The 25591-nt window shown below is 41.6% G+C and overlaps 3 protein-coding genes across 3 annotated transcripts; all 3 read left to right on the plus strand. All coding sequences in view use genetic code 11, as the record gives it.

Moving 5' to 3' along the window:
- Positions 1-426: 426 nt before the first annotated feature.
- EGR_01045 (Vacuolar protein sorting-associated protein) lies at positions 427-7166 on the plus strand (the record flags this gene model as incomplete). Its single annotated transcript, XM_024490294.1, is given in 14 exon segments — positions 427-432; positions 452-527; positions 1081-1181; positions 1210-1361; positions 1401-1518; positions 1560-1799; positions 2218-2389; positions 2762-2839; positions 2879-2964; positions 3036-3275; positions 3358-3623; positions 5391-5729; positions 6603-6853; positions 6922-7166. The coding sequence occupies 14 exon segments, from the start codon at positions 427-429 to the stop codon at positions 7164-7166; spliced, it is 2370 nt and encodes a 789-aa protein (XP_024355113.1).
- Positions 7167-8077: 911 nt separating this feature from the next.
- Positions 8078-18726, plus strand: EGR_01046 (U5 small nuclear ribonucleoprotein; the record flags this gene model as incomplete). Its single annotated transcript, XM_024490295.1, has 19 exons — positions 8078-8346; positions 8880-8937; positions 9288-9468; positions 9548-9701; positions 9990-10161; positions 10338-10478; positions 10675-10791; positions 10870-10963; positions 11301-12510; positions 13071-13465; positions 13512-13777; positions 13846-14085; positions 15632-15879; positions 16979-17105; positions 17137-17308; positions 17345-17468; positions 17712-17774; positions 17843-17959; positions 18306-18726. 19 exons carry the CDS (start codon positions 8078-8080, stop codon positions 18724-18726), a joined length of 4569 nt encoding a protein of 1522 aa, XP_024355114.1.
- Positions 18727-19002: 276 nt separating this feature from the next.
- EGR_01047 (hypothetical protein) lies at positions 19003-23808 on the plus strand (the record flags this gene model as incomplete). The annotated part of the gene is made up of 5 exons (XM_024490296.1): positions 19003-19107; positions 19864-19909; positions 21962-22033; positions 22963-23069; positions 23668-23808. The coding sequence occupies 5 exons, from the start codon at positions 19003-19005 to the stop codon at positions 23806-23808; spliced, it is 471 nt and encodes a 156-aa protein (XP_024355115.1).
- Positions 23809-25591: the final 1783 nt, after the last annotated feature.

Raw genomic sequence — 25591 nt, forward strand, 5'->3', positions numbered from 1 at the left:
AATAAACGATTATGCTCACTGACTACAAGAAAGACATCAAAGCTGTAGAAAAGACAAAGCTGGATCAAAATCTGAGGAAAGATATCTCCGTCTTGGTGCAAATTTTATCCCGGTATGTTGAATGGGAAAATACACGTTAATACTTCAAATTAAACATTTCTGAAACAAATTCGCACCATGTTTACTTTTGGGGTTTCCAAATACTACTGCTTTGGCCTGTCTAACTTTAAATACTGTAAAAACTATATTAAAATACGTCGATGTTTCATAAATAGGTCCCGGTATTCACACTTGTTTCCCTTCAGTCTACGTCAAAATTAATTGAAAGGCAAAACTTGAACTTGTGAATGTGTATTAGTGATACTTTAATCCACGTTTGTTTAAATATACTATATTGGTACATAATGAAATTAAAAATAGCCATATATGACGGTCAGGACCCCTTAAGTAGTCTACCCTTCATGAGGATTGGTCGAATCATCTTCAAATCTGCCTTACTTCTTTTAAAATTTTGAAAATACACATAGGTAGTTCAAAAAATAGACCATTGATAAATTGTTTTTCTGCATTCATAACACCGCTAAAATAAAAGATTTTGACTGCATGTCCCATGTCAGGGTGAGTTTACAGGTTGCTCATTGGTTTAGGTCCATACTTACTGTTTTCTAGGGTTCCGCTGAGTCACAGCATTTTACCAGATAGGAATACTATTCGTGGCAGTTGATTTGGTGCACACTGGTTTGATGAATATGCTCATCAAACCAATCCTTTTGCATATCCAATAGAACTCTTGTAACAATCTTAGTGAATGCTTCTTTTTCTAATAGCTGTTGTGTTTTTTTTAAAGAAAGTTATGCGGCGCTAGAACATCAATTATCTGTGATGTATGTGAAGCATCATTGACGCAATTTTTTGTTATCGTAGAGCCCTCATTATTAAACCTACAATTGCTTCGGAATTCCATATATTTTTCTCATGAACTCTAGTATGCCTATATTCGTGGCGCTTGATTTCAAAACTGATCAGATATTAATTAAAATGCAGTCTTTTATAATAATTTCATTTTCTTAGATGTGTGAGGACCAGTAAAGTTCAGCCCTATCATTGCCCTTACTATGAATATTCCTCTGGAGAGTCTCAAGGCGACCACCCTCACAAACATTGAAGTGTTCCTCAAAAAGGTAGTCCTCTTTCCCCACTTCTATTTAGCATACACAGCTTCCTGGAGAAAAGCATATGCTTATCGAGGCCACGTTGCTTCGAGCTATGGATCGCACAGTATCCATGCGGGTTCTCACCAGCCTCGGAGTAAAGAGGGTCTTCAAAATCCAGGAACTACCTCCAGAGGCTTCTCTTTCCAGGTACTTCCAGCGCTTCGCAACCTTCATACCGCCTTTTAGACTTGTCTACGTAATTACTCCCACCAAGCAGGCTGTTCAAACCATAATCAACCACACCGAAGTAGATCGCAAGGCTCAAATAAAGAGATGTAGATTGGTTGCATTTGTTCCTAAACAGGTAAGATTACTTGTTTCCACCTACTTTTGCTTTAACTCTAGACGGCAGCGGTCAAAACACTACTGGAGTCGCGAGGTGTCCTGGGGGATGACCTTCAAATTGGTGATCTCTCCTTCGGTTGGATCCCCATTGATGTTGATCTAATCTCACTGAACCTCCCCGAGGTCTACACCAATTACTTTCTCCACGGTGACACCTCATGGCCATATCACTTCGGACAGATGCTGGGCCATGTTTTGGAGACTGTCCTTCATGCTGACCAGGCACCCACGGACATCAGCGTACGCTTTTGCGTTGTTTATGCAATTAGAAGAATGCCCACTTTCTAATTCTTCGGCTCACTCGACAGGAACTCCTAGAAAGATCTTTGTTTTAACCTCCAAAATGACCGCCCAGAATCTACAGTTGGCCATCCTCTAATAGATATTGTTTACACAAATAGCGGCTAATTTTAGAAACTGCACTTTTCTGTAAATAGTCTCGACTCTTTACATACTATATGAGGTGGAAGATTCTTCCTGCGAATCAAAACTGACAGTTAAATGTTCGAGTGCTGTATCAGTGGTACTTTTATTCAACCATCTGATTGTTTATCAAACGAAGTGTATTCATCAATTCCGCCTCTGACGTTTGTAAAACGTGTGTATCTCTTAAGCTTAACTGATTTTCATTGATGATAAGCAGTTTTGCATTTTTTAGCTTCACGCTTTTGGCAGTGCGGCGCAGGTCTCTGCGGCTGGTCTCAGCTCTGCCATTTGTCAAATCAGAACCAGCAGGTTGGCCAATTCGGAGAGCATTGTTGACTCGGACGATCAGGACTCATTATCTGCCACATCATACCATCAACCATTGTTCATTCTCTTTAGTCGAAGTGAGCGAACAGTTGCTAAAAAATAGTTTCAATAAAGCACGGTGGTGCTTTAAATGTATCCTCGCTAAAATGGGTCTCCATCATTTCTTATGGATTGTTACAAAGTTGGATCAGTATTTGAGATCACTGCTGTTATTGAGGTTTTAAACGATTTGAGGCAATTTTTACGCGGGTGCGTCATTTTCAGTACCGGTTCTGTTCATTTGAGTCAACATACATCAGACAAAATTTACTGGTACGCGTAGTTTTTAAAATGGATTTGCAAAAAGGGGTAAACTTGAAGTTTATTCTTTTTATTTCCTAGAGAGGACGGGGTACATGTTACCAAAGAACAAATCGATCTTATTTGTTTGTTTTTTCGTTAATTTCTAGATTTGGATTATGTTACAACATTCATGGTTCCGACTACATTCGAGGCACTCATTCATGAGATTATCGGAATCGATAATGGTGAGCATTGCGCGTTGTCATAACTGTTCTCCTTTTTAGGTGTTGTCGAACTCCCAAATGTCCAAAAGGGGGACATGGTGCCCACCAAATTAAACTTAAGTAGTTCCAACATCAGCTGTTTCAAGGTATCACAATTCCCACTTAGTCATCACCTTTTGCTTACACGAAACGAGTAGCATCCCATTGTTATCCCTAGGATGTGAGAAATGCGCACATTTCTACCGTACATAAGTGGCTACAGGCACAGCGTTCCCAGCTGGAGGATTCACGTACAGGACTAGGATTTTCGCTGGCCGCGCTGGATCGGAGCTTGCCGAATCCTGGCGAAGGTCCCCGCGTACCCAGCGTCACCAGTCTCACTAACCTCTCCTCTCAACTGAAGCCCATTCTTTCTGTGCGCAAAGATCTCACTTCCCTTTTCATCTGTCTCGAGGAGGTAGGCATGATCTGTAAAGTGGCTTGAAGAGGGAACGCGGTGGTTTAATGTGACGGATGCCTTGTGTGCGGGCGGGCGACAGGTGATGCGGAAGATGGCGAACGAGGAGCGCGTGGAGGACCTGTTGGGGGCACAGATGGAGATCCTGCAATCGGGTAGCGGAGGCGCATTGGCAATGCCCGTGGCTCCACCGCCATCACCGTCGTCATCAACGGCATCGACAGGGTCGGCGTCGTCGTCCCAGCAGGAAGCGTATGAACCTATGCCCTCTGAGGCCTCTACAGGCACTTGCGCTGACGACCCCACTTGCCAGCCTGTCCGGCTCGCTCTTGAGTGGCTCTCCACCAGGTCTGCCTTTCGTTTGTGCGTGGAACAAAAGTAGCCCTCAAAACAGGCTCATGTAGTTTTTTGTGTGCTGCTATAAGTCATTGCATAAAGTCACAGTGGGAGCGTTTTCTGACTTTTTTTTCACTGCGTATTCAGTCCCTTCGTTATGCTCCTAAGTGATTCTCTTATGCTTCTCTTCCATCTAAATACACACCTTGATTGTCTGGTTACCTTTTGGATACTTATTTGACCCTCGGTATCAGTGAAATACCTTGTCCCCGAAATGCCCTGAGTTACACAGGGTGGAACAGGATCCTTTAGTCGATGTCAACTGTTGCTGATCACATAAATAGGGTCAAATCATTCTAACTAGTTGTTTAGTTTACAAAAGTGTCTTATCTCGTCTTTTGCTTTCAAAAATAGAACCTTATAAATAATCACTGCTTTCCCTTGGGATGGAACTAAGCCACTTGGCGAGGCTGACCATTGGTCATAATTGATTAATCCCTTTCATCCTTCTTTTTCGTAGCTGTTATTACTCCTCTGTCTGTATTGCAGTGGAGGGTGGAGGGCCAATTTTTGGCTGTTTTTCTTGTGTCCATGTGTGCCCTTCTAAACCCTGGAAGGAAGGCAAAGATGTGCTTTATTTATCACCAGCGGTCGTGCATGTTCCTTAGTTTTGTGCGAATCTGCTAATAAATCCCTGTCGCCTTATTAATGTGCGCTCAACATTGCGAACTGCGCCCTAGTCGCGTACCAAACAGCACTGATTTGAAACTACAGTAGTAGATAGCTCACCTACTGCGTCAGTGCTTTTCATCTTCAATGTTAGCTAAAATATCTGGTTTTGGGAGCTCTCAGACTGCCTCTCTGAAGGAGGGAGAGCTAGAAGGTGATCAGTTATCGCTACGAGCTATTTTTGTTAGCGATGACCAATGTCCACCTTAGTCATTCGACGCCCTCACTGCTCATCAAGCCCGACTGAGAAGCAGTCCCAACCAAGACCATCGATTAAGACAAGCAAAGGCGGCCAAGGGCGGTCACATCTGTGATCCCTTATCAATAGTTAACCACTATTTGGTCGTGCACCCAGCATATAAGCTGCCTTGCAAACGAGTTTAGGGTTACTGTTAATTCACTATCAGTGATCAATGAATCGTTATTCTACGCCCCTGCTTTCTGATTTCTTGGTGACTTGGCTCTGTTTGGGTCTGTGTCTAAGCTGTGACACAACTACGTTACAACATTTGTATTTGAAATAAGATCTCATGTGACCAATTGATCCCTTTGTTTATTGGCGGCGTAGAAAACTTCACGAGGTGATGAGACGGGCGCCTTAGCCGCAGTTAACTGTTATTGTTGTTGGCTTTATCGAAATCAGTTACCTCATCTTTCCTTTTTGAGGTTAGGATCAATAAGTCGTCTCATCTGCTTTGATATTCCTCTAATTTTTCAACTACAGACCCTTGATAAAAGCCATCTTCACAGATATACTTGAGAATTGCTGGGAGTCGACGTCCACCCTGTTAGTTTCTGCCCCAAAGCCTACTAATTTGAAGATGAGTTTTGTGTAACCCTTTTGACTTCAACATGAGCAAATTGCTATTTGTACATACGCCCCTAAAACGCGTAATACTGGAATGGACTTTGCAATCCAGCCATAATGTAGTAAAAAAGATTCATATTGTTTAAGAAACTGGTGTTCTGTCTCTTTCGGCATGAAGGATCCCATTCTCTATGCGGTAATTATCTGTAGTTATGATTCATGACTGCTGTTTTGGTCGCCAGATTCGGTGACCGCCTGGCAGAGGCGGTGCGACTGCTCTGCCTCCTCTCTATCACGCATGACGGTCTGGGTGAGGAACTGTACAATCGGGTGATCCGGCATATCCAGCATGCCGTAGGCTTCTCTATCTATCCCGTCCTGGTGGCGCTGCATCGTCTTCGCCTCCTGTACCCCCGACTCCCCCGTGGCGCACCACTGGCGTCAACGCAGTCCCATGTCGAGAAGGCGGAGGCGGTGCCGTCGTCTCGCTCCACTCTCCGACTTGTCCTCGCACCCACCAATGCGGACAAACTCGCCAGTGCTACTGAGCGCCTTATTAAACGCCGAAAATCTACCTACAAGTAAGTCTCTATCCATCCATCCACTCAGCCAATCTCCACTTTTTTATAGCCGTGAAAGCATCACTATTTTATTTCGAATGTGCCACGTTGCATTTGTCGCTTGACTATTTCTTCTTTGGACTCGAGTGTTCTGACTTACTTTTTATCCAAATTTGAGTTTTGTGCTAGCTTTTCTAAAAAATCATTTGTAGCTTGCTAAAAAGACCTTTTATAGCCCGAAAAGAGGAAGTTTTCTGTTTTTTCATTTTGCTGCTTCTGTACTCATGGGAATCTAAATCAATGACTAGTACTTCCATTTGGGTATTCGAATATCTTTATGAAGTTAAACCTGGGAAAGTAAAAGCATTGTAGGTAGCTCACACTTCTCAGATACTCAAAATGGTCATATTATTATTTGGGGCAAAGTGAGAAGGGATTGCCAAATTTCAATTTTGCGAACTGGGTTGCACTGCTGGGTTGAGAACTGTGCCGAAATCAGCATGTTTTACTATTCCATCAGCAGTTGACTATTCAGAAGGAATCAGTAAGGTGGAAATAGCAGGTGCAATCCAAATTGTTTAAATAAGCAACAGGTGAGAATAAAGACCCCCTCCATTTGCTACTTTGGCAGAAAATAAAACATATTAACATTTTGTATGAGGTAAGTTCTTTTCCATTTCACTTCTTTGTTCTCGGCCTGGGGAGCCCGCTTCGTTTAAGTTTGTAGCGAGATACACTTAAGCAAAACTTTTCATTAAACTTATTAACGCATTTTTATTGAAACCTAAAATCAGTCACAACTTCAGTTGAGCATCTCAATGAATGTAAGCAAATTTTTTCTGTAAAGAAGACAATAGCTAGCTTTGAGCGCTGAAAAGATGTCTCACCTTTTAGTCGTCTGCATCGTCAGCTACAGTTAAGCATGCGGTCGCAGGCGAGCCTCAGTGTGGACAAGCCTGCGGTCTCACCCTCCTACGTGTTCGGCGGCCAGCACGTGCCCGTGGTCGTGCGGTTGGCTGAGTCCCTCTGGGCCGAAGGTCTGGCCGGTGCTGCCAACACTGGACGACCCGTTCTCAACGGAAGCGAACTGCTCAGGAGGGACCAACTGTCACGTGCCCTCACTCTTTTACACGTTGATGAGAGAGGTTAGTACTGCTTGTTTTTTTGCGTTTGAATCGCCTTACTTGCCTAAATATTTTTTCCTTTTCACCAGTCGCGAAGACCCTGGGTCGTGTCTCACTAGTGCCGACGGTAACGGGGACGAGCGAGGGAGGTTGGAAAACTCTGTCACACGGACAGACGGTGGTGGTCGCCTTCGTGGGTGGCTGTACTTATGCAGAGGTGGCGGCTCTTCGCTTTGCCGCGGCACGTCGCTGCTGGCGTCTCCTCATTGCCACATCGCAGATCCTCTCCACTAAATCCCTCATTCACCAAGTTGGGCAGGCCGCCGCGCTATAGACCCCATCCCCATCTTCCGCACTTGCTCCCTCCCCCCACTCTTGGCTGTGAGCCTCTGCACTACTCCTCCTCCCTACTTTTGTCTTGGCTGTTTTTCTAACTATTTGCCTACCGGCTGTACATCATCTTTCAGTGGTATTGCTAGCTAACTAGGAAAGATCGCATGTTACACATTTATCTGGCTGATTTACCTTTAACGTTTGATAATAAATTGCACTTTCCTATCGCATGGGTGAATTAGAAATAAAGAGTTATTTCTTGCTTCAGACGGAATTTCTTTTCATCGCGTCGGCACTGTGGAAATTCATGTTTTTTCGGATTCGCGGTCAATAGCGTTCCCTTGGCATTGAATTTGATTTCTCTAGAGGATGGAATGGCCGATCAGGTTTCGTAAATAGGATTTTGATGTGGTAGGTAATTTTTTTTTCAATCACGATGATGGTTGTGTGCTACTTCACAATTGGCAAAAATGCTTGAACCGCTCATTGTTCTCCATGTCCGTAGCAGAAAGAATATTCACCTATAAAGAATTTGGTCGTTTAAATGGATGTGTTACAAGTGTTTATCACTTGAGGATAAATAGTAACAGTTTGTACCCAAATCGCATCAAAAGCCAGGCAGTTGCCTCAATCGGAGAGTTGCTCTCCATTATCGAGTAATCTGGAGACTATCCCAGCGGTCTGGCTGTTTCCGTGCCCATTGTAGACGAGGTAGAGATCAAGCAAATCTCCCGCGGCGTGGAAGTCACGTGATTTACGTTCAAGTCCGCGTGCAGACCAGCGCACCACCCATTGATCTGGAACCGGAACGTCGGCAGACGGCCACTAACATACTGCCTCCGTTTTAATCACTCGTGGTGCGTACAGATCATAAACTCGTGGAATAAAACTCGCTGAAGCCTTGTTTGCATCATGGGTCAGACATCGGCAAAACGTATACAAAATCACATCTCAGCCATGGAGGGAGCCGGTTACACTGTGGATGAGAAATTAGCCACAAAATTGCGGAATTCACTTACTAAGCTGAACATTATGAGTGACGATGATGGGCAACTTATGTGCATCTTGCCAGTTCCGAATGACATTCTAGATTCCGATCAGGGAATTAAAAAGGAGATACAACAGCAGTTATCTCTACCCAGGCCAAAATTCTTCCTTAACTGCTATAACGGATCTCATATGTAAGCTGGGATCACCATACATGCCAGGCAATATCAGGCTTGCAGGCATTATGATCTGTGTCAATAGTTAAAAAGCTTTCGCAAAATTTTGTGACATACACGGCATTTGTCTGAATACCTATGCTATGCATTTTATACCTGTTAAGACCCCATGAAATTTTTTGTCATGCTTGCAATGAATATGCCTGAATTCTGAACTACTTATTCGTACTCCTAAATGAGATGCGATTTGATGAATTTGAACCACTCACTGCTTGCATTGTAAGACACTACTTCTGCAAATCGCCGCTGAGTGAAGTGAGGCTGAATACTTTGCATTTTTTTAACAACTTTTAACTTATAATTCTAAGCTCTCAGTGATCATCAGTGGTTAAAAATTCGTTTAGCACCTTTTGTCAATTCTGTAGAAAATCACGAACAACTGATCATGAGCGCACCCTATTTTGTTTTCTGCCTAGAGTGTTGCCATTGCTTTTCCGCCTAGAATGGAATCGGATAATAGATAAGAGAGGCATTGGTCACTGTTGTTTCAGATGGACAGAGACGGTGATGCAGCTCAACTATCAAGTATTCAGGGAATGCGAACAAATGGTGAGCACCATTTTTGGGATTTTATTACAACAACCACATTGAGCCTAGCGTCCACAGACATTAGCATATATTCTCAGTTGATAACGGTCTCGTTTTGAAGTAAATGTTCAATGCGGTGTTTGGTCGGGGTTATTTGCTTCTAATGTTTTATTCGGGTGATCATTATGCTCATACAGTTAACCACATCATTAACAATTCCTTTATCATGAAGCATTTGTTATTAAATGGGAGGAGTATCTTCTCCCCATTCAAATAACTGTTTAATTAAATCCACTGAAATTAATGAAAGAATGAAAATGCGGCATTTACGCTAGTTTTAATGAAAATGTGGACATGTCTCGTAATTGCAGGCTAATCATATACCAAATTGCGGACTGTTCACCAACAAACTGGGTCTTCTGATGAGTCTCCGCAACTATGCCGATGACTGCAAGCGTAATTCACGAAAAGACGTTTCTGTAAACTTTATCCCGGAAACATACTGGATCGACGACGCCAAAGAGAAGGCTGAATTTATCAACAAATTAAGTGGTCAGTGTGAGATCGAGTACTTGATTGGGCTTTGCTTTTGGAGCACAAAAAATAAGGGCTTTAATTTTGCTACTAACAGACCATCAGATATGGCTAATGAAACCATGTGGTTTGAATCAGGGCAAGGGTATATGCCTGATTCGTTCACAACAGGATTTTGTGAGACTTGAAGAGGCCCGTTCTGAGGAGGTTCGACGCAATCCCCAAATGTGTAGGCCTCGAATCGTCCAAAAGTACGTACATTTTACAATCTACCAAAATTTCCATTCCAAACCAATAATGGTTATCATTGGACAAAATTTACAGAAGCGGGGTCTTGGGTACACGTGGTCTGCTTTAAAACATTCCATTGCCTTGAAGTTAAGCTAATGGTACCTAAAATGTTAATCAAAATTAGTCTTGTGCCATAGAAACCGATTCCATTATCACAGCAGACGCTTTAACGGAGGCTATAATCTGCGCCTACCAGGTTAACGAGTCAAAATTGGAAGAATTGGTCGAAATTAGCGCTTCTGTTATAGGTACCTCACCACTCCACTGCTGTTAAACAACAGGAAGTTTGACATTCGGTGTTACTTCATGCTCGCAAGCACGATGCCTTATTTGGTCCTCTTTACGCCGGGTTACATTCGTCTTTCCCTTCGCAAGTATGATCCCGCCGACACCAATCTCGTTACCCACCTTACAAATCAGGTGAGCAGCAGTGCTGACATCTTTTATTTCTTACAAAACGCATGGGTGATTTTAGAAAAAAAACTGATACTTACTTAAAATTTACTTCTATATTCATACATCAATTTCCACATATTTAGTAGTCAAATAGGATATAATTTTGGTGCCATCCAATTAGCTACTTTAAAATTCTTTAGTTCATACAAAAGAGGGATCCGAGCTACGATAGGTCAAAGGATGACTCCGTGTGGACATTCAGGAGGCTGAATGAGTATATCAACACTAACGTCGCTCCAAACAAACATCTACAGAAGAACTGGGTCACTAGGCACATGTTGGTAGGTTTGCATGGTATTTCTTTAAAAAAAGACAACAAATAAGGCATTAAAAATCTCACAATATGCTGAAGATTCTGTTCACTTAAGCATATCATGCTATGAATGGTATCAATAAATTGTAAGTCATTACTGGATTGAAAACAACTCAATCGAAGTGTTCTTGAAATTTTGCTGTATATAATACAAATCCTTTCAGCCAGAAATGCACAGAATAACAATGCATGTGTTCAACGCGGTTAAGGATAAATTGGCCTGCCGAATTGGATTCTTTGAAATCTACGGAATGGACTTCATGATCGACGACAACATGAAGGTGTGTTGTGCATCGAACATGGGAAGTGATTTTTGACTAAATATCCCCGGTGGTAATAACAACTATTCGGCCTTTCAGATTTGGCTAATTGAAATTAATTCCAATCCCGCAATGAACACCAATTGCGAAGTCCTGCGACAGGTCATTCCGCCCGTTGTCAACAGATTCATTCGTAAGTCTTGAATGACCTTCGGTAGAGGGAAATTCGGAAACAATCGTACGTATTTAGAGGGTGGGAGCATTTACCATACCCCGAGATTAACTAATTTCTGACTTTTGTTTACTTCAACCGCATCGATTCTCACGGAATTTGGCTTGTTAATGAATTTGCCATTAAGTGACTCAGGTATAAGAATTTGGAGTCTTGCTTTTGCTTTCATCGCATTTTCCCATTTATTTAATTAAATCAAAGAAATATGCGAATTACTTCGTAGGATGAAACCCACATCAACGATCTCGCGTCACTGTATCAACTAGGTTAATAATACCGCTTAAATGTCGTTCTATAGAGATAAGCATAGAGTGCTTTGAAAAGGCTCGTCGTTGGCAGCCGCTGCTGCCAATTTTGGGCATTCTTCCCCGAAATCCGTCCGAGCTTGGCGAAGAGCGTGACTCATACACCTGGAACGTCTCCCTGCGACCGCCTCCTAAGTACATTACGAACGGCGGTCTACCGGCCTCTTTCACCATCCTCTTTAACGAGAGTCTTACAGCTGCCAAGTCACGGCAGAGCCGATGCTACAGCACTCCACTGCGCCTTTGGGTGCCTCCCAAAATGTACCTGACTGCCCACCTGCCCAAACCTGGTCTGGTTATCCGGCGGTCGCCTTCGCCGCCCTCACACTCCTCCGCCTCCCTCCCGAGAATATCCGCAATACCACACAAATATTCAGCCTTGGCGACCATGACTTCGAAGCCGAGCCCTCCACGCACCGACTATCAGAAACCTCCTGCTTATAGTCCACGTGAAATGAGGTTTTTTCGCTCCCCCTCGCATAGGGTTACCAGTGGGTCGGAAAGCTCCCGCCACTCCACAGAAAGGGAATCAATCCCGACTCAAAACCTACAAGAGTCACCGCTAGGGCTGCAGAGAGTATCAGACTTAGGGGCAAATCAAAGCATTACTTCAGATAAGGCTGATGTGCCAAATGTGGTGGCGGTGGCGGAAGAACCTTTGGCTCAGGAGCAGGTCCACAAGCTCCCTGATCCACAGAAGGAACTGGGCAAACTAAGTGATGAATATCTGGTGGTCGCACCCGATGGTAACTTTGGTGCAAATGGGAAACATCAAATGGATCCAAAGCGACAGGAGGTAACGGGTACACAGAGTAGAGGCTCTGATGAATCAAACACCCTTCTGAGGCTGATTCAAGATGGTGCATTTAAATGGACAAAAAGAGGTACTGTAGGGAGAGATTCACCAGCTGGCGTGGAAATGCCAATTGAGGACGACGTGGTGACTTCGAATAACAGTTCTTCGGTGTCGACACACGCAACACCCAGAAGGCGGAAGTTAAAGAAGAACCGCAACGACAGCTGCTCAGTGAGAATTCCCCCACTGATGCCCGAATATGTGCTCATGCCGATCTCACCCGTTATAATGCCACCACTTCCACCCCTCGTATTGGGAGCGACGTTACCGACTGAAATGCCAAATGAAGAACCGGAAGAAAATGCGACAAACAACGGCAACGAACTCATCGATTTGTCCAATATGAGGTAGTAGTTTTGTCATTCAACGGACTTACAATGAGAAAAAAGGGTAAACTTTTGGAAGTAGGAGTTGTCAATTTTCATGTGAAAAAAAAAACTTAATGTTGGTATTTAAGACCAATTTACTTTCATGTGTGATTAAGTACTAATAATTACCTCTTTTTATTTTTAGGGCGGGAACCTGAAACATCATTCAAAATAATTTCGGTTTTAGTTTGTAAAGATGGTTTTCACTTTTTTCAGTAAAATTTATCGAACCAGCTCTTTCTTTTGGGCAGCTGTGCCGAAACATGTATTCATACATTATTTAGGATCACAATTTTTGGCAAAGAGCAGTCAAATAAAAATTAATGTTAAGTGGCATGGATGGTGGTTATGGAACATGCACTTAAATAATTTTGAGGCCAAATCGGGATTTATAGTGCTGTACTCTGCAAGTAGCGCCATAAGTTTATGTTTAGCTTTACTTCCGTTAATCAGTTCCATGCCTTAATCTATTACATTTTCTGGCCTATTTATCTTGAAATTCAAGAATCTATTTGGTGTTTCTTTGTACGTCTTAGTAGTGCAAAGTTTCGAATCCCTGTAGTCGGCCAATCAGCGCCTTGGCATCGCTTACGCTGCGGCAAGATGGCAATGGATCTTAAACGCTCTTTTCCAGCGATGTCAATGGTTCCGGTGCCAAATAAACGGACAAGAACGGAAGACGCCAGGGCGATTGTATCGAATCAAATTCTGAAGTCTGCACAGGGCCAAATTATTCCCGCTGGAATGCCTGGCAGTATGCGACGTACTTCAAGCATCTTGAGTCCAAATATGCTTCTCACTGGTCACGAGAGTGAAGTATTCTGTGTCAAGTTTGTCCCAACAGAAGGAAGTTACCTTGTCAGTGCTGGATTTGACCGTCAAATATTTGTTTGGGAAACATATGGGCAATGTGACAATGTAGCTGTCATGGCCGGTATGTTATTTTACTCTTGCGGAAATTAATAGCTTTTGATTTATAGGTCATGGAGGAGCCATTCTTAACTTGGCTTTGTCTTCTGATGGGGAGTTGCTATATTCGGCTAGTTCCGATAAGACCGTCGCCATTTGGGATCTCAACACCTGTCAGCGTATCAAGAAGATACGAGGACATCAAAACATTGTAAACAGTGTAGATATTGCGCGCAGAGGACCTCAGGTAATTGTTTCTGGCTCTGATGATGGAACTGTGCGCCTTTGGGATCGTCGCCAAAAGACTGAGGTCCAAAACTTTCAGAACACCTATCAGGTTCGTTTGGGAAATTCAGTTTATCCTTTCTGCCTTTTTTGAAGTTCTTACCTCCTTTTCTGCTTTAGGTGCTTGCAGTGGCATTTAGCGACACCGCGGAAATGATTTTCTCCGGTGGCATCGACAACATCATCAAGGGTTGGGATCTGCGCAAGCTGGACGTTGCAATGCGGCTGACGGGTCACACGGACACGGTGACGGGACTGGCGCTCTCACCAGACGGCGACTTTCTCCTCTCAAATGCAATGGATAACACCCTCCGTGTGTGGGACGTGCGGCCCTACGCCCCTGCTGAACGCTGCACTAAAGTAAGCCGTCTCAATACACTTCCTGTGCCCATTGTTCTCCTATCATTGTCTTGAATCCTCGACTCATTTATTACGAAGTCCTAATGGCCTAGGTGTGTGCAGCCTATTTTTTTAAGTATTATCGATATATTCCTCCAAATGACCTTATTAACTGGCTTGACTTGTGTGACCGATCGCATTGTACTTTACCATGCTGGTATTCTATCCTAGTTTCCATCTGCTTGTCTTAGGTGGACCTCGTCATTATGCATAGAATCTCTTTTCAGTTTTTTCTGCTGCATTTTCCATGCTTGTTACCTTTAGTAGTTTTGTTCACGTAAATCCGTGCGATGAATTGTCTTTCGGTATAGGTTGAGTTTTGCTTCAGTAATTTGGTTTAATATTGCCTGGAATTTCGCAGACAAGACACTTTGTTTGCGCAAGCATATATTACCGCAAACACGGTGCGCTTTCGTTTGGTTTGCCGTAGTCTTATCAATCCAGCCTGTTTACGACCTTACTATGCTGTATTATATTTCAAAATCGTCCACTTTTGTCAAATGTTGCGACCACTCCTCAACTCTGAAACTTGAAACAATATTGAGTGTTTAGTGCCACGCCATTCTCGCTTACTTCCCCAACCTCATCAATGCTTTAGTCAATTGAAATAGAACCTCTTTCGCTTGCACTTCATTCAACAGTCGCTTTCGCCTCTTCTGCAGTACCCTGAGTTTTCTCTGAAGCCGTATGAGGTTTAACAATACAGAAGAAAGATGTTGTTGGTGGTGTGCAGAATGACTTGAAGGCTCTAGATACGGCCTGAATGCCATTTTGCCATGCGGAGACTGAAGAGCTTGCTTAGCTAAATAAGAATTGGATTGTTGCAAGTGTAGCCTTTCAGCCAAAACTATTATTGAAAGTGATTATTCTAGCTAAACGTCTTTGGTTTTCGTTGAGCTCTGGGAACGTTACTTGATTCTCGTTATGGCATCTTACAATTGAGCAGTTAATCCTTTCCAAGGGACTGAATTTCTTCATATTAATCTGTGCGTCTCTTACGACCGCTGTCTTACCCATTCTAGTTCTTTTTGTGCGTTTAATGGTCCAAAATTTGCACCATTTATGCTTATTTATTTCATGTATTTTATGCTTTTCCGGATAGCACAATTGTAACTATTTTACCGGATTCATCATCATGACTTTGTGCGTACCAATTTTTTATATTGAAACCCTGTTCCGGTTAACAAACATTCACCCTTTTCTAGCATTCTCTTGATAGCCAAAGGAAGACTTGCCATTGTTGTAGCATCTTCAACGAAAGCTAGTTAAAGAATTAGCTAGAATGGTTTCTTGACAGTCTGATTCTTCCTCCCAAACTGTACATTTCCGTTACGCTTGTAAATGCGGATGTGCAGACCCTTGAGCAGGAAATGTTGCATTTGTAACTTTCTTGTATGCAACCTGTTCTGGCCTTGGCTATTCATGAGTCGGATTAGGAATAACTAGCTATCAATCTCTGGAACTATTTCAAATATTAATGTGTATTTTACCTATTTTTGCTGTTCAGATACTCCAAGGACACGTACACACATTTGAAAAGAATCTGTTGCGTTGCGCCTGGTCACCAGATGGCCAGTACGTAACGTGCGGCAGTGGCGATCGCTACGTTCACGTGTGGGAGGTAAAGACGCGAAACCTCATCTACAAGCTGCCTGGGCACTCGGCCTCAGTGAATGAGACTGATTTCCACCCTCTTGAGCCCATCCTCCTCTCCGGTGGGGGTGATAAAAAGATTTTTCTTGGCGAAATTGAATTGTGAATAAGACAATAAAACTGTTCTGTATCACTTTAAATATAACTATTATGTGCGGGTGGTGGGTATGCGCTGACGTCAGGGTGGTGTGCGCTAATTCTCCCGAAATGGAGTTCATTCAGGTTCTTTGGCCAAGGTTGCGGAAAAGTCGACTGCAAACTCTTCCATTGTAATTAAGGGAATTGTTGGCCTTTCGGCTCTTGGGGTGGGTGTTGGCTAGTATTGACAATATCCCAAGCGAAAGATGCAATCTCACAATAGTTTGTCAACCTGGAACCGGGAAAAGGCATCCCCATTCAAGAAATCTAGATTTCGTCCTTCATTACAGCAATCCCCCTCTATCTTATTTAGCGTTTTGTTTGAGTCCATAACGGCTTTAGACCTAAATATTTGCAATTGCCTGGGAGCGTGGCTCTCCAATTATGATTATAGTCCCCTCTTACTCAGGCGAAAAAAAAGTAAGTCTTCTTTCCTGCAAGTGTGGGCTTTTGAGTCCTCGGAAAAGGCTTGGCGGACACGGTCGAACTGGTTCGAAGAGTATTAGAGGTAAATAGTAAAAATAAAAGAGCTAGGGTTCTTTGACAGTACACGAGGAATAATTTAGTCATGGCGCACATCTTGGATTCTAAGATAGTGCGTAAATAAAGACGTGTTAGCAGTATGTGTAATCTACTAAACGTGAAGGATATTGTTGGGGTTTTTAAATACTGTTGCCACATTTTCATGCGTCTTTGTGATTTTCTTGTCCTTACTATAATGCAGATCTTTCTGCTCAGCCGTATTGTTTTAAATACTTATGACGCTTACGCTTTTATAAAATGCCTAGAAGGCTAAAGACAAGGTTGCGAGTAGTATCTTAAATTAGTCTTCGCATAAAAAGTGTTAACGATCATCCTAAAGTTGCTATTGAGGAACTCTAGTGTAATTGTATAGAAATATCATCCTTTAAAGCTTCTTTAATTCGAGGGACAACTCTGTGTTCTATGAGGCCTCACTGGACTAGGCTGCTAAAATTTTCTTAGCTTAAAATAAAAGCATACAATGACTACCTGTTTTTGCGAGTTGCTATTTTACGCTCATGTTTGAAATTTGTATTTAAAGAGGGTATAAACGCGATCAATCAAGATCTCGTAGTTTGACGAGGCGACAATTGCGAACTTCAACGTCGAAAAAGGGCTCTGCCACAAGATCTAGGCTATCGTCTAGGTCAAAAACAGCTCGAAAGCTTGTGGGTTTGGTCTTACCTTATATTGTTCTAGATCGACCTCAACAAGCGTGCCAATAAGTACCAAGCAAATATTGATCAATACATAGAACTTCTACAGCATGCAAGCCTGTGGTTTGATAGAAACCTAGAGGAAATATGGAATATGATTTGTATTGTCAATTCTGATGAGGCAGAAACAATAACATACGATAGTTTCAAAGCCAGTATGTATTTAATTACAAACTTCTTTGTGGATATAGTTCTTATGGATGTAAAAGCACCACTTAATGATGTCGAAATACATTTACTAACGATGATCTTGGATCCCAACACCGAAGGTTCGATCCAAATAAAGAAATTTGCAGATGGCATACTGGGGCTATGGTAATTTCAATCATGGTTTCCTTGCTACTGTGGAGGTGATTTATGTTTTTATTTTTTGCTTTATTTTAAGGTTAGAAGGAGACTTGCTTTCCCTTAGATAAATGCTTTGAGTGGGATAATGCAGAGTTTATAATTGCCATGTAATGTTAAAATGTTAAAAAATAATGGCAATTAACTCATTTACAGGTTTGACCTGAATTTTTATACAAAAAAAATTTTCAATGAAATCTTACGTTACCCTAGCAAAGAAGAAGAAATGAAGGCGCTAAAAGCATGTCCGTCTCCTCTCATAAAGCCGATAACTCGGTATGTATCTGATTCAAAAATTTTGCCTACTTTATTTTAATAGGTAACACAACATCACCCAATTTTAGCTGGGTTCGAGTGCACTTTCGGAATGCGACTCTCGCCTCAATATCCCACCATCCCCTCCACTTTGACGAAGACGTACCAACGTCTTACACAATAGACCTGCTTGTTGATGTCATTCGGTAAGCCGATTTACAATCGATGACACATAGTCCCTTAATTATAACAAAAATAACTTTCAATTGAAGCCGGGAAAACATTAAATTCTCCATTCATAATCGTAATGGTTTAAAATCATGAGATTTATATCAATACTATGCTAGAATTGTCACATCAGATATTCTTGGTCATTGATAATTACTGTTCAGTCACGGGATGATCAAGCCGGTAAGTCATGTAAGTTACAATTGAAAAGCCAAACAGGTTTATCATTCGCCTCCCTTTTGTTCTTTTGGCTTTTAAAACCTTTCAGGGTGTAAGTAGCTACCATTTGTTTTAATATTTGATCAAAATTCTTAATCCTTACAGGCGAAGAAACCATATATATGCTCCATCAATTAAACTCTTCAGAAAACAAGAACCTCTTCCACCGGAGGAAATACAACAAGTTGGTACTTCGCTGGAACAGCTTGGAATTAAGGGAGGAACCCGACTATCACCGATGGAAGCGACGATTCTCTACCAAACGCAATATAGTATCAACCTCCCCAGGGCTAATCTATTTGTTACCTCAATTGACGACTCCTACCTGCTTTGGGATGAGGCTGCACTTTGGCTAGAAGACGTAGACCTCAAGGGACCAGGTGTGCCGTCAGAAAAGTCTAGATCGACTGTTGAAAGCGTGCCACCAACGGAATCGACTATTAGTAGCGAATCAGACAGTAGTTCTGTGGGTTCTTTGGCATCGTTTCTCACTGTGGAAAAGGCAAGTAAATCATTCAAATTATAGATCATATGTGCGAGTAAGCAAACTTCAGTAATTAACATAAATCAGATGTTTACTCTTTCTTTTTAAACACATGCCTCTTGTGATTGAAGTCCAGTTTGTAGGTGAAGTTAGGCTAAAATAATCGCTTAGTAGATAGGACCACATAGTAAAGCTTTTTTATGAATTCGACTTCTCCGAGCGGTATATCCTACTTTTACACCTTCACCAATCCTACCAGTACATCGACTACGTGTTCAAACTGAAGTGCGATTAGAGGAGGGGAGTTCTACAAGGAAAATGGATTATTCAAGCACACGTTTGAAAAATAACTCATTACATCAATGTTTCTTGTATCCACCGGGCTTAAAGTTAGATGAATGGCCTAAAAAATCTTTTTCTAAAGTCTTCGCCAGATATTAGAAGAGGTAAACCTAGATTTGCCTTTTGGGTAAAGGATTAGGAGGTCTCAGGGGCTAGTAAATCCTGAAAGGTAACGAGATATTTCAGTGGTTACATTGGCTTTATTGAGCCATGGGAGCATTATGATGCCACGGGAATGATGCTTAACTTTGAGGTAACGATTTGGTGAAAATTTTCCCCTCATTAACACGTATGGCTGGTGAATGTTACGTCACTGCCGAATAAGTCTTCATTTTTATTCATTGGATGGTCTGTTCCATCTGCCGCTCTGACTACCAGTCGTCATCAAGACAGGTGGTGCAGATGGACTGCATAATTTAAGTGACGTAATTAGGGTCTCAGTAGGATCTCCGCCTGTAACTTTAATGAACTTTAAAGAGGCATTCATCGCTCCGTGGTAAAGAGACTCAATACTGCTAATGAGCGGATTAGTCGTTAAATCTGCAAGCAAAATCGCTCATCGGGACTACTGAAAATTATCCTTCACCTTTTGATACGAAGATGATAATCCAAGCCTTGAATGTCTTAGCATTTTCTCCTCATTAACACTTAATAAAATGCCTCAAGGCAGAAGGATAAGTAGGATAAGTAGGCACCTGCTGGATTATTTTTTTAGAGTAAATGACAATATTTGCCAACAATTTAATCATTTTCATTGACCGGCAGTCGCTAAGCGCTTCCCAGTCCCCTTTATTGGTTTGCAAGATCTCAATTTAAATGTATCTGTCAATATTTTAGAAAACCAAAAGAAGAGCTAAACGAATTCGAAATCTGGCTAGACGTTGTGAGCAACGAATGCGTGATCTGGGGGGTGCCCACAGTCCACTACATTCAACCACCTCCTCTTCCGTCTTAGGACGCCCCAGTCTATGATGGTGTTCCGCTAGGGCCAATAAAAGCTGGTGACTCAAAAGGTCCTTGCTAAAATTGGGTAAAGGGTATTACAGACGTCGTGGCGAAACTGAGGATTGTGAAATGCAAAAGAGTGGCACGGTTCCGACAGTCAACTTAATGATATCTTAATTTAAATGAGTAGTAAATGATCTCGGAGGGTAGGTTGCTAGACAACAATAATCTAGGAGGAATCATTAACGATAGGTTCTTGTCTAAAGAAAATCCCATCCGAAATTTTATGCATGCCCCAAAAGTCCTCCTCACTTATAATTTTAATGTTAATCATGCCATATGGCAGTCCGAGCTATTTATTGTAAAATTTGCCCCTCCCTGAACTCATTCGAATGAGTGTGAGTTAATCGACTTCCTAACTCAGTTTAGGGGCCACTGCCCTTAATGGTCAATAAACACGAGCTCTCCCTTCCCCTCGTGCCCATGTGTCGGGAGGAAAGGGGACTCCAACCACGACGACCCCGGCACTGCAAGTGGGAGAGCGTGTGCCTATTTTCTGAGGAAGTGTGAAATCCCTTGTGATTGAGACAGAAACTGGGGGAATGGAGTGTGCCCTACCATGAGCTAAATAACGTTTGGTTACTGAAAAAATTAATGAATGATTTTACACCTACGTTCAGAAATAATTCTCTCCTGACACCCATAAAGGCCTTGAATTAACGATCATTCTGTGGTGGAAAGACATTTAACAGCGATTCCAAACAGGTTTCATATCAACAACATTAGAACATACAAGGACATTAAAAATGTTCACTGTGAGCCTTGACTAAGGATGTATTAAGAGAATCCACTTTTTCTACTTCAACGAAGATAAGCGACAAAAGCAGCATAAGTGAAGCGATTACAATGTCAAGAAGAATTTGGCAACTAACATTCTACACCACATTCGATACTGATTATGTGAAAACAGCGGTGACTGTCAAGTGAGACCTTCTACAGATTATAGATTTGTTTCTCTTGTGACAATTGAGCTTGTGAATGAAAACTTTTGGTAAGATAAAAAGCAGTTTATCATTCGTTGAAAGGAAACGTGTTCAATTATGATCACGGCTTTGCCATCACATTGCGGTTAAAAGGCTCTTTAACAATTTAACACGATTGGAGAACTGAACCCCATCGTCTAATGCGCCAGCATCAGTGATTTAGCTGGCTGAAAGAAGCTCTTATTGCACTTAAAATGGTTATTCATGACTGTGGTCGGACTGGTAAAATTGTATTTGCTACTAGTAAATATAGTATTATAAGCCAATGTAAAATATTCACAGAATGATGCACTGCAACCATTTAGATAAAATATTAGCTAAATAAGGAAAAGTCATGGTGATAGGTAGAGTTCAAGGCGCCAGTCAATTGAGGAAGCCAAAATATCTAACAAGGACTCTTTCATTTATTCTAGTCTAGCGTTCAGAATGAGTAATTTTATCAATCGTGCTTTTGTCTAACTTCTTTGAAATAATCAAGGGTTATTGAAGCTCATTTTGCCAAAATTTCGCTTTTGCTTCAAAAATAGGTCCTGTCCTTAAATCAGACCGGCAAGCATGATCAGTTGGAACAGGAACAGAGATAAATGCAGCCTTTGGTTTCTTATTTTGGTATCACTAGAAGAAGGCCAAAGAGGGGAGAAAGTACAGCTGGGCGAAGACTAAAATGCCTCACTCAGAACCAGTTGCCTGTAGTGACAGGTGAATAGGGACTTATCGTGGGTTCGATCGCGAACAGCAAGCGGGAATGCAAGGATTGTAGTGGGAGTGGGGGGAGGTGAAGTGTCGGGTAGGAGTAGGAAATGGGGAACGATATTGTGCGGCTGTCTGCCTGCCTGCTTGCCCCTCTCTGTTCCTGCGCCGCCCTGTAGTACAGGGTTGTTCAACAAAAGCACGCTAATATATGCAACGCTTATCTTGCCTTCCACATCTGTTTCAAATGTAAATAGATAATTTTGAACATGGAAGCCTATCTTGCTTTGTAAGTGAAAACTATGCATCTGTATACTCACACACAAAAAGTGAAATAGTGCAGTCACTCGTGAGTGTGGCTATTTGAATTATCCACCCATTTACTATTGCCTTAACCAGAAAATGCGCACAGAATGAAGTTGCTAGAGTAGATTGTATTGGCATAGCATACATGTATCAAAGACCTTTTTTGGTGATTTTATAGCCTGTCTGGGTTCCTTGTTTTTCCTGCCAGTTTGAGCACTTTTGGGACTGTCAACTCAAATTTTTCTGGGTTGAAATTGCCCCTGATGCTGATAATAGGCAGTAGCTGAGAAGCACAAATAGAAATGATAGCTTTTGATCAATTTCAATTTATGTCATTATAAATGGCATTCGCAAATAATCTTAAGCTCGGCGGAATGCTAAGTGTATGTATATTGTTCGGCCAATGATACAGTTGTCTTGTAGACGGCGCTGTTTGAATGAAACAATAATGACAGCTTTGGACGGCGTTTTTTTTTCCATTGAGAAAGTGTAGAATAGATTCTCAGCATTCCTCTAAATCCAAATACTCAGGAAATGTAAAAAAAGATGTACTTCTCAATGCATGGTTGTGTTCACAGTTTACCTTGTGACTAGAACAGTGCACCCATAAGACGTGATTTCTTCTGTTTCATTCAGGTTTAAATTTAAATCAGCTAATGCTAACTAGTAGGCGCTATTTAGGGAAATGTCTGCAACTTTATGCAAAAGCAAACTGGGAAGGAATTCAATATCACTTTTGGCATATTTAAGGTAGCTGTCAAAATCGTTATATTTAAGGTCCCTCTGCTAAAATTGCTTAAAGAGATGGACACATGGTCATTTGCATTTCTGATTGAATTCCCTTGCAGGAGGAGGCATAGCCGGGGAGGATACAAATAGGCGTGACTCAATTTAATAACACTGCGGCTGAATGGGGGCGTGTTGCACACGTGTGATTGTTATTGTACCGTAGTGTTGATTTTCCCTCATTATTATCAACATTTGTCGAAAATCTTACACCTCCCCTTTAGAAAAACATTAAAAACACATTTGTTTGCACTTGAATGGAGATCTTCAATAGTAAGACTCCCCACCAAGTGTCGTTTGTTTTCTTAAGCGGCTCTTAGCTTTTTTCATCAATCATTCCGGAGAACATTGGACATCGACTCTAGAAATAGATCACGATATAGAGTGAATGAAACCACTTACACTACGTCCTAGGCTGGAGAGCCGCTGAAATACCGATTTTCTTCCGATCACCACACCAAATGCAAGACTTTGGAAATATAGTGGTGGGGTTGAAGGACTCAATGTAATATTTGTAAGGGCTGTGGATGACCAACCACGAAAGCGAATACATCTAGGGAAAATTTTGCAGATTTGCTTTAACAAGTAAACTTAGCACAGTAATCCTATCTCAAATGTCAATGCCTTGGATTGACATGCAGACAATAGATCTCGAATTTTAGTCACAGGATCATGTCTACGGCCCCCAAATGTAATCGAGACTTGTTGGCAAATTGTGCTAAAAATGCATTTTTCTTATTATTTTTGCCAATTACATATTGTTTACTCTAAATTTTCTGATAATGTAAAATTAGCACAACCTAAATAAATAGTTTGAAGAGCCATATATACGTCAATTTCGTGTTACTTCTTTAAGATGTATTCACCATAGAAGGTTGGTATTTACTACTTTAACTTGCAGCATGTCCAATTTGAAGCTTATAACATAAAAATTAGAGTTTTTAAAGGACTAAAAATTATATTTTTTAATAATTTTGTCTTAGAAAGAAGATTAGATTACATTTACAGATGAACATGTAGTAATAAAAGCATAATTACTGTAGGTCCGGGGTTATATGATTTCTCCTCTAATGGCAACTTATATCATGTTCGATTTCCATTTATAATTGACCATATCAAGTGATAATATATAAAACAATAGCACAGTTGTGATAAGATGACTCTTGGAAATTTGTCTACAGTCTATTTGCTTATAGGCGAGATACAAACATCAGAAACCGTTAAATAAATGGTAAATATTGGGCAGCTAGGAAGAAATAAGGGCACAATTAAGTAGTAAAAATCAATTACGGCTGATTTAACCCTGAAAAATGCACTATTAGCATTGGCTACGGATGCTAAAATGTTGTTGCGCTTACAGTGGTTGATCTCGCGATCGGATTGGTCGTCAGTGTTGAGGCTTTTGGTTTGCGCACCTACGCGAAGCTAAACTGACCAATAGGCGACCCGTGTCGCGCGTCTCTGCAACCATAGCTTACAATACATTTGTATATAAAATATATCTATGCAATTTGAATGTTTTACCAATGATGAACGGCCCTGTACCATTTTTCAACTCCTTCAGTGACATAGTGGTTCCTCCCACTAATTATGGCTTTGCAACGTTGCTAAGCTCGCAACATCTCCCAAATGGAAATTCCCCACTTCAGCAAATGATCCTTCCGGATGTGTCAATGTACGCATCGATGCTTCCGTATGCTTGTTCTCAGGAACTACTAAGTCATATCAACCAACCTTCGAGAAGTCAAACGGAGTATCGCTCAGAGATGCCTTCCTCCTTGACATCTGCGATAAATTTGCCTCAAGAAAGTAAGTGATTGGTTATATGCAGGACAGTGCTAAACTTGTAATCTGACTATCTTAATGCTTGGCTTGCTCAAGTCACTAAGTGTGAATAACCAGAGTAAAGATTTTTTCTACTTTAGTTGTAAGCCAAGTGGAGATCTTTCATCCACAGACTGAAGTCGTTTTAGCTTAGTTTAGGTTTTCGTTATTTTAAAATACCTAAGGAATCAATTTAGAGTTAGCTTTTTGAAAAGAGTTTTAGAAGCACCAAGACTTATAAATTGAACTGTAATCAAACACCAATCGATAATTAATCGTATCGATAAAGTTTGATTTTCGTAATTTTAATGGTCGAGCGATTCGGCATGTTTGAAACTTGTACATTTGGAAGTTCTCACTTCTCTCTTAACTGACCTTGCCCTTTTCCATCAAAAAAATCATTCAAGATCTAATGTGCTGTAACATTAAATTATGTCCTTCAACACGTGTCGTGTCGTGGAGATGAAACTGCGACTCCACAAAACCATAATGGCACGCGTCTCAGTGGCTTGCGATCATGTGTATGCACACAACATTCCCCTTCCCCCAATCCCCTAAGCTAAGCGTTGAAGAAAGTAGAAACTCATCCGACTTTCGCACCAGGTGCCCTTCGGCGGCAGCGGAGGCGACGACTGCACAGATTCGACTTGACAGAGGGGGATTGGGGGAGCCCTACAGACCACCTGCCTCTTTCATCAACGTTCCTTTTTAACCCGTCTCTATGGTCGACGTATGGACCCAGGCATTGGGCTTAATCTGCAGAACTCATTTAAGCTAAAATTCAATCACGATTACAGTCGACTTGGCCCAATTTCAACCAATGAAATAAGTGAAGCATTTCTAGCTAGTTTGAGAGACTTGACAACAGTTAAGCGAAAGCAGTAATTAAAGCACCATTTAACAGGCCTAGAAAAGCAGGCAACGTCCGCCCTGTGCCAATGGAGAGGTAATAAAAAGAGTAGAAGGAGGAA

Source organism: Echinococcus granulosus, assembly GCF_000524195.1.
Source record: "Echinococcus granulosus chromosome Unknown EG_S00004, whole genome shotgun sequence".
Lineage (NCBI taxonomy): Eukaryota > Metazoa > Platyhelminthes > Cestoda > Cyclophyllidea > Taeniidae > Echinococcus > Echinococcus granulosus.